Consider the following 21,800-nt stretch of genomic DNA (forward strand, 5'->3'; position numbering starts at 1 on the left):
CAAGGGCCAGATAAAGAAAAGCAAAGGGCCACATCTGGCCCCCGGGCCAACAGTTTGGCGACCGCTGCACTAAACTGTACATATCGGGTTCCTGAAATCTCGCCTAATATGTTTTATTGTTTTATCCCCCAAACCTTTCACTATTTTTGTTACCCATCTCTGGACTAGTTTTATTTTATTAATATCTTTTTGTAAGGGAGGTCTCCGGGAACTGGAGACAGTATTCTAAATTAGTTTTCATTAAAGATCTATATAGGGGGATCAGAACCTCCTTCCTACTGCTGGTGATCCCTCTAGTAATGCATCCTAGAATTCGCTTTTCCCACTGCTGGGCCACACTTTTTGCTCATTTTACAATCATTTTGAATAAGTTCCTCCCAAATCTTTTTTCTTCTGTAGTGCTGGCCAGCACTGTACCCCTAGTGCTGTTAGAATTAAAGCCTTACAATGGCTATCCTTTACTTTGCCTGTTCTCACAAGGTAAGTCATTGAGCTGACCAACTCTTTGAAAACAAAGTGCTCCCCATACTTCCACCTTGTAAACCTGCAATGAACCTTCAACCTGTCCTGGGGCAGCAACGTTTAATTGCTCCACTGTATCTATGGAGCAGCAGCGTTGTTTCATTAAGCTACAAACACAATCCTCTCTTCATTTCCATTATATAAGGGAGGGAGAATTTGTAGTTTTTTGTCAGGAAAATAAATGTGTTTGAGATTTCAGTCAGTCAAATTCTCAGAAGCTTACAAGGACACTACATTTTTGGCAAGCTCAACAGATCATTTTCTGTACTTGGTGAAAATCATTTTAGCCTGAAAAGGGGAAAGGGAATGTTGCAAACACATCTCACGTGGGCTGTAACACATTACATTTTTGTTCTTGGCTTTAGATATACTGTAAACAACCCTTTTTTATTACAAATTCATAATCCAATGTTTACAGAAACCGCAGCCAAATATAAACTACCAAGTACATAAAACGCCTCACTAGTCCATAATCGGTGAGCAAAAACTTTGGCCAAGATTGCCCCATGAGACTCAGCTATTCTGACAAAGAACCCAAGTTGTTAAATTACAGCTTACATGTCAAAGGCATTTTGTCCTTACTTTGTGTATATGTCAGAGGGCACTGGAATTGGTTAGAAATGGAGAGTTTTGCTACAGACTGGACAAAAAGTCAAACTTTGCATAACAACAACACTGCCAATTAATCTGCTTAGCTTTAACTTTAAAGTAAGAGTGCTGTTGAAACAGCTATCAAGAGTGGTTTATGAAAGTATTGATATATCCATTTTTTCCACCACCTTTCTTTTATTTTTATAATATAATTTGTCACTATACTTTGAAGAATTCTGCACTATGGAATTTTATCTGTTTTAAAATAAATGTGCTTAATGTTATTGCAAATGTTTTAGCTCTGCATTGTTTGAAGACAAAGGTAACATGTGAAGCCCCAATATCCTTCAGTTGACTTTGTTTTAGAGTAACCCTGTTCTCAAATTACAGGAATTATATATAATACAATGAACTCTGCAACTGGATAATTACTTCCATAATATTCTATTATATTATTATACAGTATAAAGCTTTGATACCTTGTAGGTACCGTGCATTACCAAAAACAATTCTGTGCCGGATGCAGTGACCAAGATCAGGCTTCTATGTTTGGGGTACTCTCCCAGCAGAAGGGTCCAACTGTGAAGTTGATATACAGTGGTGTGAAAAAGTGTTTGCCCCCTTCCTCATTTCCTGTTCCTTTGCATGTTTGTCACACTTAAGTGTTTCGGAACATCAAACCAATTTAAACAATAGTCAAGGACAACACAAGTAAACACAAAATGCAATTTGTAAATGAAGGTGTTTATTATTAAAGGTGAAAAAAAATCCAAACCATCATGGCCATGTGTGAAAAAGTGATTGCCCCCTTGTTAAAACATACTATAACTGTGGTTGTCCACACCTGAGTTCAATTTCTCTAGCCACACCCAGGCCTGATTATTGCCACACCTGTTCACAATCAAGGCATCACTTAAATAGGAGCTGCTTGACACAGTAAGGTCCACCAGAAGATCCTTAAAAGCTACACATCATGCCGAGACCCAAAGAAATTCAGGAACAATTGAGAAAGAAAGTAATTGAGATCTATCAGTCTGGAAAGGGTTATAAAGCCATTTCCAAAGCTTTGGGAATCCAGCGAACCACAGTGAGAGCCATTATCCACAAATGGCGAAGACATGGAACAGTGGTGAACCTTCCCAGGAGTGGCCGGCCGCCCAAAATTACCCCAAGAGCGCAGCGACGACTCATCCAAGAGGTCACAAAAGACCCCACAACAACGTCCAAGGAACTGCAGGCCTCACTTGCCTCAGTTAAGGTCAGCGTTCATGCCTCCACCATCAGGAAAAGACTGGGCAAAAATGGCCTGCATGGCAGAGTTCCAAGGAGAAAACCACTGCTGAGCAAAAAGAACATCAAAGCTCGTCTCAATTTCTCCACAACACATCTTGATGATCCCCAAGACTTTTGGGACAACATTCTGTGGACCGATGAGACAAAAGTGGAACTCTTTGGAAGGTGTGTGTCCAAGTATATCTGGCGTAGAAGGAACACTGCATTTCATAAAAAGAACATTATACCAACAGTAAAATATGGTGGTGGTAGTGTGATGGTCTGGGGCTGTTTTGCTGCTTCAGGACCTGGAAGACTTGCCGTGATAAAAGGAACTATGAATTCTGCTGTCTACCAAGAGATCCTGAAGGAGAATGTCCGACCATCTGTTCGTGTACTCAAGCTGAAACGAACTTGGGTTCTGCAGCAGGACAATGATCCTAAACACACCAGCAAGTCCACCACCGAATGGCTGAAGAAACACAAAATGAAGACTTTGGAGTGGCCTAACCAAAGTCCTGACCTGAATCCTATTGAGATGTTGTGGTATGACCTTAAAAAGGCCGTTCATGCTCGAAAACCCTCTAATGTAACTGAATTAGGACAATTCTGCAAAGATGAGTGGGCCAAAATTCCTCCAGGACGCTGTAAAAGCCTCATTGCACGTTATCGCAAACGCTTGGTTGCAGTTGTTGCTGCTAAGGGTGGCCCAACCAGTTATTAGGTTTAGGGGGCAATCACTTTTTCACACAGGGCCATGATGGTTTGGATTTTTTTTCACCTTTAATAATAAACACCTTCATTTACAAATTGCATTTTGTGTTTACTTGTGTTGTCCTTGACTATTGTTTAAATTGGTTTGATGTTCCGAAACACTTAAGTGTGACAAACATGCAAAGGAACAGGAAATGAGGAAGGGGGCAAACACTTTTTCACACCACTGTAAGTTGAAGTGGCCCAAACGTTGCATGGACTGTTTTGCTAAGCAGTGCCTCTTTGTCTCAACCCAATGTGTGTGGTTAGTGCCATTTTCCACATGGCATATTCATGGACTGAAAGCTGGGGAGTTGTCAAGAAGGTTCTCTAAATGCTTGCAAATACCCTATTCTGGGGTCTGTGGTGCTGATCATCTCTGGAAGACACTGGAAGCCATATGGTATGGAAGAGGACATATGTATGATATTTTTGTTATTCAACATCTGTATAACTCAAAGACCTCATGCATACTAGGCGTTTGTCCAGCTCTCTTGAATGCCTTTTTCCTGGAAGGAGGAAAGCAGTTTCAAAAATGCAACTAAAACCGCGTTTTGGTAAATGCGTTTAGAAGATGCAAGTAATTCTGGCTATTGCAATGAATTAATGCTCAAGTGCCAAACGAGCCCAATGTTAACACGCATTGAGATGCATCAAGAGGTTTTTCTGGCGAAACACTTCTGCTCTTGAATGCAATGGCGGTGCTTTTTTTTTTTCCAAGGAAAAAAACAAAGTATTCATAACCCTTGAAATTTTCCACATTTTGTCATGTTACAACCGAAAAACCTAAATTTATTTTATTGGAATTTTATGTGATAGACCAACACAAACTGGGACTTTTTTTTGCCCTGGGACATTTTGACATAATTGTGAAGTGGAAGGAAAAGTATAAATGTTTTTCAAAATTTTGTACACGTAAATACAGTATTCATCAGCGTATAGCACGCACGTTTCCCCCTGAAAATAGGGGGAAAATTGTGGGTGTGTGTTATACACCGATGGCGTACCTCGTAGGGGAAGGAGGGGTGGAAATCACACAGCGAGTTCCTGGATACGGAATGGGGGAAACCCATAGCCTCTGCCCTCTTCATAGAGGACACACTGCTTGTTATAGAAGCGCCGGCTCTTGTAACCTCGGCAGGATATCGGTGGAGCTCTGGACAGGAATGCAGGTGCAGGCAACGGGAATGTGCAGGCTCCACAGCGTGAGGGAAAGGAGCCAGTACTAATCACTGGTGGAGATGCAGCTGGCTGAAGTAGTAGAGGATACCTCAGAGCAGACACCGGGCTTCCCGATTAACCCAGCCGGTTCAGGCATCCAAGTCACCTGAACGCCTTCATCTATGGCATCCTGACAGCCACTTTTAGCAAGACATGTGCTAGCCAGAGCTTCTACAGTGCCAACCCCATGCAGAGGGTGCTATGCAGTGCCATAGACAACAAAAGGGCAAGGTAAGGGCGTTCATCTCCAGAATCCTGGGGGGGGTGGGGACATATCAATAATAAGTCCTTATTTTTATTTTATATTGTATGAACAGGAGGGTATGTCTACCATGTTATATTTAAATTTTTTTAAAGTTTTCCCTATAACTTGCCTCTTAAATTGAGGTGCGTGTTATACACCAATATGGTATGTGAAAAGTGTAGCGTGCATTTGTAGTCAGCCCTTTGTAGAACCACCTTTCACTGCAATTACAGCTGCAAGCCGTTTTGGTGATGTCTCTACCAAATTTTGCACATCTAGGCACGTGAAATTTTTGCCTATTCTTTGCAAAATAGCTCAAGTTCTGTCAGATTGGATGGGGAGCGTCTGAACACTAATTTTCAAGTCTTGCCACAGATTCTCAATTGGATTTAGGTCTGGACTTTGACTAGGCCATTCTAACACATGAATATGCTTTGATCTAAACCATTCCATTGTAGCTCTGGCTGTATGTTTAGGGTAGTTATCTTGCTGGAAGGTGAACCTCCGCCCCAGTCTCAAGTCTTTTGCAGACTCTAACAGGTTTTCTTCTAAGATTGCCCTGTATTTGGCTCCATCTTCCCATCAACTCTGACCAGCTTCCCTGTCCCTGCTGAAGAAAAGCACCCCCAAAACATGATTTTTCCACCACCATATTTCACGGTGGGGATGGGGTGTTCAGGGTGATGTGCAGTGTTAGTTTTTCACTGCACATAGTGTTTTGCTTTTATACCAAAAAGTTCAATTTTGTTCTCATCCGACAAGGGCGCCTTCTACCACATGTATGCTGTGTTCCCCACATAGCTTCTCACAAACTGCAAATGGGACTTCTTATGGCTTTCTTTTAACAAGGACTTTCTTCTTGCCACTCTTCTATAAAGGCCAGATGTGGGGAGTGCACGACTAAAGCCCCATACACACCATCAGTTTTTCTGAGTTTTCCCTTCAGATTTGCCAAAACCATATAATGAGGTCAAACCTTAGGAGTTTCAATTTGTATGCAATCAGGCAGGCCCATGCACTACATGGTTTTGGTAAACCTGAAGGAAAAACTCAGCAGATACTGAGTATAGGGCTTAAAGCGGGGTTCCACCCTAAAGTGGAACTTCCGCTGATCGTAACCCTCCCCCCTCCGGTGTCACAATTGGCACCTTACAGCGGGGAGGGGGGTGGAGATACCTGTCAAAGACAGGTATTTACACCCACTTCCAGGCATAGACTCCCGTGGGAGTCTATGTCATTTCCTGCCCTGCCGCGCTGTCTGCTGGGACACACACGGGTCCCAGTGACAGCGCGGAGAATTCCTATTGCGCTGCGCGACTCGCGCATGCGCAGTAGGGAACCGGGAAGTGAAGCCGATTCGCTTCACTTCCTCATTCCCTCACCTAGAATGGTGACGGCAGCAGCCGAGAGCCGAGCGATCGATCGGCCTCGGCTGCCGGCATCACTGGAACCCGGGACAGGTGAGTGTCCATTTATTAAAAGTCAGCAGCTGTAGTGTTTATAGCTGCTGGCTTTTAATATTTTTTTTTTTTAGGTGGAATCCCTCTTTAATAGTTGCCCTGTGGACAGATTCTCCCACCTGAGCTGTGGGTCTCTGTAGCCCCTCCAAAGTCATCATGGGCCTCTTGGCTGCTTCTCTGATTAATGCGCTCCTTGTCTGGCCTGTCAGTTTAGGTGGACAGCCCCATCTAGGTAGGTTTGCAGTTTTGCCACTCTTTCCATTTTCGGATTAACAGTGCTCTGTGAGATGTTCAAAGCTTGGGATATTATTTTATAACCTAACCCCGCTTTAAACTTCTCCACAATTTATCCCCGACTTGTCGGATGTGTTCCTTTGCATTTATGATGCTGTTTTCTCAATAAGGTTCTCTGTAAAAATCCTCTGAGGGTTTCACAGAACAGCTGTATTTATATTGAGATTAAATTAAACACAGGTGGACTCTATTTACCAATTAGGTGACTTCTGAAGGCAATTAGTTCCACAAGATATTAGTTAGGGTAGAGTAAAGGGGGCTGAAAACAAATGCACACCACACTTTTCACATATTGGTAAAAAAATGTTGAAAACCATTCATCATTTTCCTTCCTCTTCACAATTATTTGCCACTTTCTGTTGGTCCATCACATAAAATCCCAATAAAATACATTTACATTTTTGGTTCTAACATGGCAAAACGTGGAAAATTTCAAAGGGTATGAATACTTTTTCAAGGCACTGTATGCATGCATGGAAACATAGGCCAACACAAAGGGGTGTTTAGAAGCAAGAAAAAAAAATGGCACCTAAAAGTGGTGTTTTTAATGCCCTGTGTGCATGAGGGCTTTAGGGACACAAGGATCTCACAAACAAAAGATATTTTTTTTTATAGAGGCTTATTTTTATGCAGTGGTGTTGAGCGTTATTCTTTAATGTCAGGTGTGTTCCATTGTTGAAATGCTTTAAAATGTATGTATTCATTTAGATGTCACAATCCATAATTTTAAATCTAGCACTGTCCTCTTTTTATCCACTTTGATCACTTCAGAGAATAAATAAGATTGGGAAATGACTTTGTTGGAATGCTACCAAATGCCTCTTCTCTCTTCATGTGACAGTCAGTCTGCAGGCAGCACAAGGATTGAAAAGGAATGTGATTTACAAATGCAGGGACACCAGCTGGTGCACTGTCAGAAATAGCTGCACAAATACATGGATTAAAAATATTAGCATGGCTTTATATGCTGCTGGCTAGCATACATTTCCAGCATAAGTAACTCAAGCATTAAATAAGGATATACTGGATCAATATTAATAACTGCTTTTACAATCATTCCCAAAAAGTTTTGCTTGCAGAAGACTAGACTCACACCAGTGATTTAGGCAGGTGTGAATTGTAGCGGAAGGAATGAGATAAGTGGCTGCCGACCCTGTTCACAGGTCGCCAGTGGCCGCAGCTATTGGTGGATCTCTGCACAGCCCATAACAGCGGTGCGGAGCTGTTCACATGCCACGGCTGTGGCATTTTTAGCTTGGTCTGCAAAATTTGAGGCCCTAACACCTCACTGCCTGTCAAATACTCTCCGAAAAGCACTGACTAGAATAAGAGAGCCTGGGATCAGTACAGCAGTGGCGGGAGAGCATCAGGACATCTCCTAGGCAATGCTCTTTCACCAGAACTAAGAGCCCCCCTGTACTGATCAGCTTCTCGGGCCCTCTCATGTCAGTTCTTGCAGCTCTCCACATGGACATCTGTCAGAATGCTGCTCTGAGCCTGTCCGTTTTCTCACTGATGAAGCCAACAGTCCCAAAGAGGCATGCTGACCGTGGAGGCATTGAGGGCTGGATAGGGAGAGCCGAACAGTCAAATGTGGCCTGGGGCAAAATGTCAGCTCTACCCACTGTCTTTTGCTAAAACTACTCATCCACTCCAACTCCGTGCTCTACAACATAAAGGCCAACCATCCTGTAGTCCAAGGTAAAAACTGAAGGGGCTCTTTAAGATAACAAAAGTTTGCAGAGGACACATGACAGCTCTGAATTTCTGACAAGCTCAACATTTTTCTGCACTTCTCAAACAAACATAACATGGTATATTTAACAAACCAAAAAGGAGCAAATAAAAGTATATTGTTTGGCTTTACATACATTTTAAAACTAAATGAAGCCCAATATACAGATCCCTTGAGCCTCACTTTGCAGCATACTGTCATATTAGCATGTATATTCAAGAGAAAGCATGGAAATAGAGGCAGTGCAATAAAGCCCTTAGAAACTTTCACTGTAATGCCTGAAATAAATTAACATACCATAACTAAAATTTCAATTCCAGAAAAAAAAAAAAAAAATTATATAATATTATATATATATATATATATATATATATATATATATATATATATATATATATATATATATATATATATATATATATATATATATATATATATATATATATATAATGGCTTTTCCCAGGAGGTGATAGACTGAGGAAGGACTAGAATTTCTAATGATATTTTTATTGGTCGTCTGTGCCATTCACCGTTTCCTGTATGGAAATATTACTCTTCCCTACTCCAAGTCAAAACAAAATATACGAGTTGTGCTGCAGCTACTAAACTACCAACCCAGCAGCACATATTTAAAGTCGTTGTGAAGCCTAAACATTTTTCACCTTAATGTATTCTCTGCATTAATGTAAAAAATGTTCCAGTATGTGTATCGCCCCTCACCCCTCTTATACTTACTTGATCTCAATCTAGTGCTGTGACAATCTGCAGCAGCTAACTTCTCGTCTCCCTGCACTCACAGGCTTTGCTGAGGCAGTGGGAGCCACTAGCTTCCGCTGCTGTCAGTCTAATCCTGTGACGAGAAAGTGGGCAGAAGGATTCAGCATAGTTGTGCGTCTAAAGATGCAGGCAACATGGCTCGGGAGCAAGCCTGCAAAGATGTGCCATCATAGGAAGCAGCTTCCTATGGAGGCACAGAGAGAAGAGGAGGAGCCTAGAGCACCTGCGTAGGACCTGAGAAAGACACAGAGCAGGAAAGTATAAAATGTTAGTTCTTTTAAAGGAAAAAAAAAAAAAGACTTTATAAAACGCTTTAGTACATGCTCAGAGGTTGGAACAATTATTATGCTAGGACCAGCTGTAAACTTAGTACCGCCAAGTCACAAAAAAAAAGTTTGGTTAAGGAGCACAAAGAAGTCATCAGACCACCAATAACCTCAGACGCACCAGATCTTCTGGCAAAGGGTAGAGTTGCCTGTCTAGCTTGTATATTCTGCACATAATTATTGTAAAAAAAAAAAAAAAAAACAGCACTGTTCAAACTGTTTGCAAATTACATTTACCACTATTTTTTTCCTTTTTAAGCCACATAACTACACAAAAGAATAATGGGATCTGACTATTTACCCTACTGTACAGAAAGGTCAGTAAGGATGCAGAAACATAAAAGCATAGACATGCCAGTAATCACACATTAACACTAATTTCTCAGTGAATCACTTATAGTCTCTTTTAAACATAACTATTATAGTGACCTTTTACAGGCAAGTCAAAAATCAATATATTCTCGCATTAAAGAACTATTGAAAATCCCACATATAGCCCTACCCTTATAATGCTCAACCAAGGGTTATGCATTTAAGGAACAAAATGGGAACAGGCACCAGGTCACTGACCCAATAGGTAGAAGATTTTATATTGACATTTTCAGTGGATTACTTAGAGAGTTTTTCTTCAGCTGTCTCCTGACCCACTTAGATGGGGGGTGATGTTGCAATGCAGAAAATATAATAACACTGCAGATGTGGCGCTTACCGTGTACAGCTCATTAAGTACTTTCATTAGATCCTCATGAAGCTGAAAAGCAATTTCTTTGCTCTGTAATGAAATAAAAGAAAGCAGTGTAAATTGAATGCAAATACAGTTATCTCATCTTGCAGGCTTTTAAAAAAAATTGTTGCTTAAACTAAACTATGAAAACGCAGATCATTTAGCCAATTGTGCTGTGGTTTTAAATAAAGGCCTTTTTAAAATAATTTGTATGAAAGACTCCAAAATTTACAGAGTGACTGAATTACACTGGCCTGAAATGCAAACCTATTTAAAAAGCCATGCTACTGCATGAAAATATGAGACTTCTTTATAACATGATGTAAAACAACTTGAGATAAGGAAATGGTACAACAAAAGCTGTACAAAATGAATTCCAAAAAAGAAAAGAAAATTTGTATTAAAAAGGGTTAAAACAGGACGTGAGGGGAAATGTTTCCACTGGAGACACAGAAAGCAATAAAAATACTTTACTAGCACCTGAAAGAGTTAAGAGATGTTTGAGGTTGTTAAGAAGAAAACAAAAAAAAAAAAATTCATTCATTCATACTCCCCTCCATGCTGCAGCATTGGTCTGATGCTGCAGCTGTTCCCAGCCAGCTCTAAGCGCGGGAACTGAGAGATCACATGACCACTAGAGCAGAGAGTGGCGACTGCCAGTCAGGCTGGAGGGGGCCAGGCACAGTTGGGCATTCCTGCCTGGTAGCTTTCTGGTGACACGCAGCTGCAAAGTACTCTTTCCCTTTAGATTTTATAGGAGTTAGTGTTAATACATATTGTGATTGGCAAGTATTAGATCTATGGGAGTACTTTCTAATATTATCCTTTTTGCTTGTATATAACAATTTATGATAATTAGTTACCCCTGAAGAAGAAAGCTAGAACATGTTTATTACGAAATGCATGGAATATATGCTTCCCATCAATATATGATCAGACAGGCATTTATGGTTATATTTGCAACTTTTCCAATCCAAATGCTGCAATGCAACAGTTTTAATATTGTATATGGATTACAATTTTAACTTGTACCAATAACATTTATTACAAATTGTATATCTTAAGTTGTTGATGCCCTTTAAATTTTCACTGAGAGGTTTTTGGTTTTCTAGTGTTCTGTATTCAGGAACGCAGGAATTCTGGCTCCCCCATAAACAATTTACCCCCATGACTCTCAGCCAAGCTCAGAGCCGGAGCCAGCTGTCAATCAGGCAGCTGGATGGATCCTATCAATACGGCTGGGATCCATCCAAAGCCCGGAGCGATAGCCTGCTGTTGGATGATTCTGGGTCACAGGAGCAAAAGTAAGTATGTGCCTGTGACCCACAGGAGAAGTATGGCCATAAAAGCTTTGGCCATACTTCTCTTAAAACCTCTGAAAAATTTGTGATATTTGTGCCTCCATTGGAGACCTTTCTGTTCACCTTCTATCTTACCTTAATGCAAGATATGACCTCCTAGGATTTTAAGTAGAGATGCAACGTTTGGCAGCCTAAAATAATGTTATCAGCTTTTTGGCGATAAGAGAAATAGGTACTGATAATGGTTGTCGAAAATTCATGTGATTTTGCTGCAATTTTACTGTTCTTCTATTGTGTTTTTCATAGGTCATGTGGCTCATAAAAACGCATTAAAAACATAACACGGGTGGCTTATTGATGCATTGTTGCATCATTTTTTTTTGCATCATTTTCAATCCATTTCAACAGGGAGGTGCATTTTTTTTTTTTAACTGACCAAAAATGAAGCAAGCAGCATTTTTAACACCACAACGGTAGGACCAGTGTGTGTGAAGACAAACAAAATTGAAAGTCCATCATGCGCAGGTATGGTGTATAATTTCAATTTTTATTTCCCCCCCCACATAATAAAATGGCAATCCCCGGGACAAACCGGACTGATTTACCTACAAAATTGAGAATTTGAAGTGGAAAGTTGTTGTTTACTACTTGAGACTTACACCTATTACACTTTCTCACACTGTAGACAAATCCACAGAAAACCTGACCCCACAAAACATATCTGCTGGGTTTAATAGGATCCAAATTGTGTTGGTAACCAAAAAATTCAGTCATACTGCAGTATTATCAAACTGTACCAAGTTCATGAGAAAAACAACATTTCTCTATTATACTGACTCAGCAGACTGACTGGCTCAGGTGTGAATACAAAAGCAGGAAACTGTCAATTTTATACTTGCCGTTACAATCCTAGATTCTGAAACATTCTAAGCAACAATCAACGACAAAAACATTAAAACAATGGGAAACTCTGAAATTAGAACTGAGCTCCTTTACCACACATCTTTAAATCTCAGTCCTCATATAGTGGTAGAGATTTGGAGTTCTGCAAAGTAAATCCTGAAATAAAACTATTACAATATGCAAATGTATGCACATCATTTACAAAAAGCTATGCGATTGCTATTGTTAATTTGGGACAGCTAATGCAAATCATCCATAACGTAGGACATAAGCATATTTTATATATGGCCACAAGCAAGCTTGAAAACCCATTCACTGATGTTGTAAATGACATGCAAACCATGAGGCAAACCTTCACAATTAAAAAGACACAAAAACAAAGAGAATGGGACATAGTTTGAAACTATGAAAAAACACGCACAATTCGTAAACTACTTTTAATTGCTAAATTGATTTTAATACCAGAAGGGAAACTGAATTCACACAGCTCAACTCGTTGTGGACCTATCCCAATCTCTTTTGTCTGAAATTCTGTGCTGTAGTGTATTTGTAGTATGGCTAGTTTAAGCAAAGTAAAGCGCTAAGGATCCATAACAAAATGAATTAGCAAGGTTTAAGATCCACATTCCAAGATGATCACATTTTGTTCATCACATCTAGAGTTATGTATTCCTGTAAACTGCACCCACACAGCTTAAGTAATACTTTCCAAGGGCTGCCAATTTAATATCATAGCAGTGGACTCATATTCGTAATTGTTTACATTGCATTATTTGTTTTGTGGACACATAGCCCAATGGAAATTGCTCTTCTAGGACTAAAAAGAGTACACTACTACAGTAAGCCCAGGTTCACACTTGTGCGAACACAGACATCCCATGTGATTCGCACCTGGACTGCAGTGCCGATCACGCCTGTGCAATGTGAGTTCAGCCACAAAGTTGTATGTCTGAACTCGCATTGGATTCGCAGGAAAATCGCGCAGGGACTTTTTTTTCAGCGCACTGAAATCGGAGCACATGGGTGTTCTCCAGACTCAATCCGATTCCTGTGCAAGTTCACACTGCCATTTGTGAACAGACTTGTAATAGAAAAAATCATGACAGGTCCTCTTAAATATGAGATCTGGGGTCAATCTCATATTTGGACTTAAATGCAATAAAAAACAAAACAAAAACACACATTGAAAAAATGTGCCTTTAGGAGGTATGAGCGGAAGTGCCGTTTTGACATTGCTTCCGCCCTGCTATGGTATGAAGAGGGGTGGGGGCCATCTTGCCTCACTCTTATTCATACCAAGAAGGAGACAGGACCTGATCACCTCTGCCGCTATCGGTGGCTCCGGTAAGCGCCGGAGGGCGTGGGAGGGGGGTGGCACCTCTCCCGCCGCCGGTAACGGTGATCTTACGGCAAATCTGCCACAGAGACCGCAATTATCGTAAACATGAGTGGTACCTGAAGAGGTGGATACCTCTGTTGCGGCAGCAGTTGCTGCCATTACCGAGATATCCCTCTTCAAAAAAAGACGTACATCGCCGTAGGCTGGTCGTGAAGTGGTTAACAGAATAAAAAAGAGTAAATAAGAGGAATTGATTGTAAGGCTAAGTTTTGAAATGCATCGCAAAGCATTGCAACCATGGCATATGAACATCCCCATCTGCTGCCTTTGCAACTTAAAGTGGTTGTAAAGGCAGAAGGTTTTTTTTATTTTCATGCATTCTATGCATGAAAAATAAAAAGCCTTCTGCATACAGCAGCCCCCCAAATACTTACCTGAGCCCCATCTCTCCAACAATGTTGCACGACAGGCTTGGCTGTCCAAGACTCTCCCTCATTGGCTCTCGCTGAAGTCAATCAAGGTCAATGATTGAATGAGGAGAGAGGGGGAATGGCCAGGCCATAGCTCCATGTGTGAATGGACACACAGAGCTGTGGCTTGGCTTCCTCCATAGCAAGCTGCTTGCTGTGGGGGTACTCAACAGGGGGGGTGGGCCAAGAGCACCGAAAGGGAGCCAAGAAGAGGAGGATTCGGGCTGCTCTGTGCAAAACCACTACACAGAGCAGGTAAGTATAACATTTATTATAATAATAATTTAGTATAAGTTATTTAAAAAAAACTAAGAATTTTGTATCACTTTAAGGGGGGGTGCTAAAAGAAATGTGTGCACATTCTGTCTGACAAAGCTCTGGGCTTTTCCGGGCAGCTGGTTTCCATTTCTGCTCCCAATACTTGTGCTTGTTGCATATATCCCCATGTTCATGATGCTATATATTATCAATGTGTAATAAATTTGGAATATTTTTTACCATCAAACTGTTTGTGGCCCAGTTTAGAGTCCCAATCTGAAGAATTCATGTTTTGACAAAATGTGGCTAAATGTCATGTTTTGAACATCCCCAACAATAAGTCTCACCAAAATGAGCCTTTAGTATTTAAATGCCCTTGAGAACAGTTGTATTTCATTACAAGGGAAGGTAAGTGTTTTCTTTACGTTGATCATATGGATTTTTCCAGTATGATGCATCTTTCCATATTCACGTTAGTACCAATGCATACAGAGCCATAGCAGTTGACCAGAATACAGCTTTCAGTAGAATGCCCTGTAAAGGGCCGAAAGCTTAATTGCGGATTGCTTGCCACGGGTTTACGGCGGCTTTATGTCAAATTTTTACTTAATTACAGGTGAAACGTAGCTTATGGACTGTTGTAAAGACACCATCTGTCCCCAATGACCATTATTAAAAACTTTAATATACCTCTTGCAGCACCCCAAGAAGCCAAAGCAATCAAATACAAGTTTGGACTGCAGAACATCAATGACTGGAACGCTCCATTGTATCCCAACAATAAAATGTAGACATCTCTTAACTGGTTGCTGAGATACCAACATCGCAATGCGTGATGCAGCGTCTCTTGGAAACCTCAATGTCAATAATGGGTTATCCTAAAACCCAGCAGAGGCACACTGAAGTTAGTATCTGTATTTTTCAAGCACAGAATAATGCCTTATATCATAAGATTAGTTTATGTGCCATGATGAAATACTGATTTCCTTAAAACTGGAGAAAAAGCACTATAGCTCTTTGGGGGCAAATTTATATTGTTGTGAACAGATAGTCTTAATAGCTACAAAACAGGTTCAAGTAAGATTTCTGGGAGCACAATGCATGTTAATACCTTGATGTGCTGCAAGACTCTATGACCTATCAGCAAGTGGGTTGAGGTACCATTCAACAATTAAAGTGGTTGTAAACCCTTACAAACCACTTTGACCTACAGGTAAGCCTAGATTAAGGCTTACCTGCAGGTCCAAGCAATATCTCCTAAACCTATATGGTTTAGGAGATACTTGCCCGAAAACGGGCACCGCTGTCCACGGCGCATGCGCCGTAGACAGCGGCGCGCAGGAGCACTGAGCGCGGCATTCTCAGCGACGGAGCTGGCGCGCGTGTCGGCTCCCGTGTGCATGCGCGGGAGTGACGTAATCGCGGCTTCGCCGAATGACAGCGGCGGAGCTGCGAGACCCCACCAACAAGATGGATGCGGCGGACTACAGGGGACAGCAGCGACTTCGCTGGCTCCTGTGTCAGGTAAGTGACACATAATGGACTACTATGCGATGCATAGTAGTCCATTATGCTTTGCCTTTGCAGGGAATGAAAGAGGAAGTAAACTCATCAGGGTTTACTTCCTCTTTAAAATGCAATAGGTTTTTTAATTAGTGCATTTTTTCAAGGCAAATGTCCATATTTCCCATTTTGCCATGCAGATCAAAAAAAAAAAAAACACACCACACATGTAAAATGCATATAAAACCCGTTACATTGGAGAAAATGCTTGGATGATTTTTAACAAGATGGTATATATGAGCCCTGAGATATCATTTACACCAGGGTTGGGCAAATGGAGGCCCTCCAGATGTTGCAGAACTACATGCCCCATGATGCAATGCAAGACTGACAGCCACAAGCATAACTCCAAGAAGCAGAGGCATGATGGGACTTTGTTCTGCAACAGCTGGAGGGCCGCAGTTTACCCACTCCTGATTTACACCCTTACATTGTGGTAATGTGTATGTTATATGCATTGCTGGGTTGTAATGTCATTCATTATGAATGGCACCACAACCACTAAAGCACCGTTCACAGGTTAAGCTTATTTTCGTGCAACCAAGCAGCTGAAAAAAAAAAAAACGAACAAAAAAACAAAAAAAACAATAAGTATTCACAGTGATGTTTGTGCAGCAATCTTCCACCCTGAGCTATTGTGTTGCAATAGGGTGACTGATCACTCGCCAGAACACAGTGATCGCGCTCGCAGCCATTGGCTGCCGATTTTCAGTATGACAGAAATCGATTGTGAGACCCGCTTCTGTCAGACAAAGAGCTGCACACAGGGGCAGAAAGTCATCCAGTTCCTGTAAAACCGATCGTTTTCAGGCAATTTTCGCCCCTTGTGTATCCAGTATAGGGCAATTCACACTTGTTGCAGCTAGCTGCCGCACACAATAGTGCGTGCAATGTGTTGCATTACAAATTTTGGGATACAGCAGATTTTTGATGGGTTGGCAACCCGTTGATTTCAAAGGCCAGCTGCAACATGTTGGCGTGCAACACAGTGCATGTTAATGCACCACACAAATTTAAATGGGTCCTTAACCAATAGTTACAATTGGTCCAATGAAAGACTATAAACCCTAGTTACTAATAGCTATTATACCCCAAAGTACTAGCATGTAATAAACAAATTCCATAGTCAAAAACAACCTTACTTACTAAAGGCAGGACATACACGGCTTGAATATCACAATTCGAACCGTGTATGGGCAGGTTAAATATACCAAGTTGATCGATCAACTTGGGTACAATCAGCATGCTGGGGTTTACCTGTGATTATCGTTAACAGATGCCATAGCTGCTAGCAATAATCACTCTTCACCCAGCGGGGACAGCTTCCCCTGCCGGGAGAAGACAATATCCCACTAGGAGGGGGATTCCTGCATCAACACTGTGTGTTGATGGGAGAATGAATGTATTTTCAGTAACCCATGGTTGAAGGAAACAAATATGCTCCATGCATGGCCGGAGCAAAAGACTAAATAGCTGGAGGAAATCAAAAACACAAAAAGGGCATTCCTTTGTTAATATTTGTTCCATTTAAAAGCCATCTTTACTTTGATTTCCAGGAGAAAAGGTCAAAACAAGCCATGCACAAAACAGACGTGGGAATTAAACACGGCTAACTGCAACATTTTCCAAATTATTCAGCGTAAATTCACAATGAATAATTTAGGTTTAAGATAAAAGGTCAAACACAACAAAGAACAGTAAACCTGAAAATAATTCATTATATATTTTACTTATCACTGCAAGAACAGATTTTGCAGTAATGTACATAAAGTAATGTGAACACTTCCTATATTCCTGATATTCCAAAAAGTGTACAACCCCAATTCCGAAAAAGTTTTTTCTTAAAATTGTACAATTTCTGAGTTTAAAGATGCGATCACATTTTGTACCCCACATTGCTTTTCTTATGTTCGATTTTAATTTGTGATCACTTATTGCCTTTATGTCATGGTTTTTATGACCTTTTTAATAAACCTATTGGTTACCGTCTGACCTGCACCATTTGGAGCCCTTCTTTTTGAACCCCTTTTTTATATGATCTACCATACTTTGGATGGCACCCCAATGTGAATAGTTGGACCTTGTTGATCCTGGAGACGTATGATCCAGCCACTCATATCAGGAGTCCCAGTGAACCGTGAAATCTGGACACAGTGCGGTGACTAACGGGCACCTGCCAACAACACATAACACCTGATTGATACCACCTAAGATTTCAAGCACATTTGACCCACTGTCATATGACAGATGTGTCCAATTCCTCCGGTAAGAGTATTTAATTCTCTTTAATTCACTCCAGACAAGTCGTTGTTCCAGGTTGAATTGAATTGTGTGGTCGCTTGATTCCGTTGCTGGGAAGACCAACATTGACACTTTTCACTACCTAACATACATGGACTGTTTGCTGGGATTTATATTTCAGCTGCTGATACCCATCAAGATCTGTGCGCATTTATATATTGTATCCACATATTTAGTGAATTATTAATTTCATTAATTTTTGTTTTATATTTTTTATTTTTGCACATGTGTGTTTTTTAGTATTGGTTTCATTATCACCCCTTTAATATACAGCTTTAGAGTTTTTCACTAATCGATTCACTAGCGCTACACCAATTTTCTCTTATTTTCACTAAACTTTGTTTGTTTGGGTGTTAGCTGCTGACCCTCAGTTTTTGGCCTCAGCGCAGTGTTTTCCCCCAATTTTTTCAATCGTGTGTGTTCTCCTGACAGAGAGCTCTCCTTGCTGGGAGAGTACAATAGCAACAGTGTTGATGGCGAAATCGAGCGGTTTTCCTTCCTGCAAACCATGGTTGCAGGAAATAAATTTGCTCCATCTATTGCCAGCTTAACTCTTTGAATAAATCCTTTTCCCACCTAGTATGCAGCAGACCGAGAATCTGAATTCGTTTTCAGAAACCCTGCCTGCTATGTCCCCTTTGTGGATACCAGGTTGACAATCATATTGCAATTTTCAGGCCACCCCATCAACCTCATAGCGAGATTCATCAGTAGAGAAAAAAAAAAAAAAAAAAAAACACAGCTGCTGCATAATAGGCTCACTGTCATTGTTTACAATACAGCACGTTTTAGTGATATTTTTTTTTTTTTTTTTTTTTTTTACAAGCTGATGAAACACAAAGGTTGGGTGGCATGGACATGGACAGCCAAGGGCAGTCCCAACGGCTTGGTATGGAACACTGCCGAAGAGCTGATTTTGCAATAAATTGCCATAATATTTGACTGTATACTAAAAAGAATCAGTTTGGTTAACATACAAATTATTAAAAGTTGACACAGCAGAGCTTAATGAAAAAAACTCCAGGTTCTATGCAAGCGAGAAAAAAATAAAAAATAAAAAAAATAAAAAAATAAAAAGCAAAAAAGGGTCAGCAACTGATTTTAGTTACAGCTAGCTATAGATGGGCTGGGCCCGCCCACTAGCTAAATCCCAATGGAATTCCAGATTCTCTTCAGCCAGCACACAGGTTTTTACAGTTCATGATGATTGCACGTCATAAAATTGATGTTCAGTTGAAAATTACCTTTTTAAAAAAAACATTTTAAAGGGTCATTCCATCCAAAAACAAATTTCCTGAGCTCGCTATGAATGACAAAACGGAACACCAGGAAACTGCTTTCTAGTTATCGATAGATAATGAAAAACACAAAGACTGATTTTAATATGAAAAGCGAATGCGTTTTCACACAGATGGGCAAGATCCATTATGACCTAAAGCTACAGCAAATACCTGTTTCTACTTTCCATAGTGCATGTTGGTTAAGTTACTCCAGTGGATCTGCAGCAAGAGCTTTGAAAACATCAGTGGTTTTATATGTCAAGAATAAACACAGCTGGTGCTGGGAGATGAAAGACTAAGGATTGTGATGAAAGAGCATGGAGTTATGACACGGAGGCAAACCTATGCAATGCACAGAATTTCCACTGTAAGCACTTCACTCCAACATCCTCCATTCATGGCAAAAAATAGATCCGGTTTACATTACTTGTAGTGCCAAGCCAGCCAAACTGATCAGACTCACACAAGCAGACATTGCCACAGTCTACTTGGGGCTGTTGTCCCAAATAAAGATATTACACATACACACACACACACACACACACACAGTATTTATCGGCGTATAACACACACCCAAAGTTTAGGAAGGAAGTTAAAGGAAAAAAAAACTTCCATTTTAAATGCCCATCAATGCAGATTTGCACAGCGTCCATCTGCAGCCTTACCCAAAATTGCAGCATGTTTGGTTTTTAAATTTAGCGCTGCCGCCAAGATATTTGGCTCGTCTCCGCTGTCTGAGGGCAAGAGGAGCGCCGCTGTCATAGACCAAGCCGAGCATACTGTGTACACGTGTACTCGCCTCAGCTCTCAGTCATGCCTCCGTCCCGCCCCTTGGCCTGGCTCCTATGATGGACACAACACCAGTCCAATGGCGGGACATAAAGGCTAGGAGCTGTGACTGCGAGCAGAGCCGAGTGGAGCTGAGCCTACCCGAGTTCACAGTAGACTGGGCTCGGTCAATGTCCGCGGCACTCCTCTTGCCCTCACAGACAGCGGGGATCGGCGTATAACACGCACTCACGATTTTCCCCTGATTTTAAGGGGAAAAACGTGCGTGTTATATGCTGATAAATAAGGTATATGTACACATTAAATATTTGGCTAGTCCCAACTGTACTGTGCAAAATGGCAAATACTTGTTTATGGTATAGTTTAATGGATATACAGTTATGCTCATAAGTTTACATACCCTGGCAGAATTTATGATTTCTTGGCTATTTTTCAGAGAATATGAATGATGACAGAAAAACATTTTTTCACTCATGGTTAGTGAAAGCCATTTATCATCAACTATGTTTACTCTTTAAATCGTAATGGCGACAGAAACTACCCAAATTACCCTGATCAAAAGTTTACATACCCCAGTTCTTAATAGCGTGCATTGCCCCCCCTTAACATCAATCACAGATGGAAGTCATTTGTGGTATTTGTGGATGAGGCTCTTTATCTTCTCAGATGGTAAAGCTGTCCATTCCTTTTGGCAAAACGCCTCCAGTTCCTGTAAATTCTTGGGCTGTCTTGTATGAACTGTATGTTTGTGATCTCCCCAGAGTGGCTTAATTATATTGAGGTCAGGAGACTGAGATGGCCACTCCAGAACCTTCACTTTATTCTGCTGTAGCCAATGACAGGTCTACTTGGCCTTGTGTTTTGGAGCATTGTCATGTTAGAATGTCCAAGTACATCCCATGCACAGCTTCCTGGCTGATGAATGCAAATGTTCCTCCAGTATTTTTGGTAACATACTGCATTCATCTTGCCAAATTTCTTGTGCTTTTTGTAGTTCACACATCCCCAAAAACATCAGCAACCACTTCCAAAGCTTTCATCATAGGTCTTGTTGACTCCTCTCCTAATGTAGAAATTATGGTTGTGGCCAAAAGGCCAGAAAAGCACTGACCTTTTATATACACACACACCAATTATGACAAGCTAACAGATCATAGGGGAGGATGGTTAACTTTAATAGCCATTCAAACCTGTGTCAACTTGTGTCCATGTTATCGGGCCAAAATCACCAGGGTATGTAAACTTTTGATCAGGGTAATTTGGGTAGATTCTGTTGTCATTATGATTTAAAAAGAGTAAACACAGTTGATTGATAATGAATGGCTTCAGCCAAACACCAACCATGAGTGAAAGAAATATTTTTGTGTTATCATTCATATTCTCTGAAAAATGGACAAGAAATCATAAATTCTGCCAGGGTATGTAAACTTCTAAACTAAGCACAAATTATATATATATATACACACACACACACATTCACTCTAAATCTTCCCCATTTCATGGTGCAGGCATTTTATATGTGTGTTACAGGAGAAGTACTTCTCCAGTGGCTCACAGAAGTGCAGTTTGTTCTGCACTCCTGTGACTCGTTTTCAGCAAACAGCGGGCTGAAGTCTGCTGTCGCCTGACATCCCAGAGCCTATGCAGGCTCAGGATGGAACGTGACCATATGGCCGG

The 21,800-nt window shown here is 40.9% G+C and overlaps 1 protein-coding gene across 9 annotated transcripts in view; it reads right to left on the reverse strand.

The window, feature by feature from the left end:
* SRGAP1 (SLIT-ROBO Rho GTPase activating protein 1) overlaps window positions 1-21,800 on the reverse strand; it is a 251,004-nt gene that overhangs the window by 107,985 nt on the left and 121,219 nt on the right. For all 9 annotated transcript variants that reach the window (XM_077470167.1, XM_077470166.1, XM_077470172.1 and 6 more), the window contains one exon: window positions 9,905-9,967. In XM_077470167.1, the coding sequence (XP_077326293.1) occupies window positions 9,905-9,967 (63 nt within the window). The remainder of the gene's footprint in view (window positions 1-9,904; window positions 9,968-21,800) is intronic.

Source organism: Lithobates pipiens, unplaced genomic scaffold (genome assembly GCF_037356315.1).
Source record: "Lithobates pipiens isolate NorthernLeopardFrog02 unplaced genomic scaffold, aLitPip1_a1.2 Scaffold_8, whole genome shotgun sequence".
NCBI classification, from domain to species: domain Eukaryota; kingdom Metazoa; phylum Chordata; class Amphibia; order Anura; family Ranidae; genus Lithobates; species Lithobates pipiens.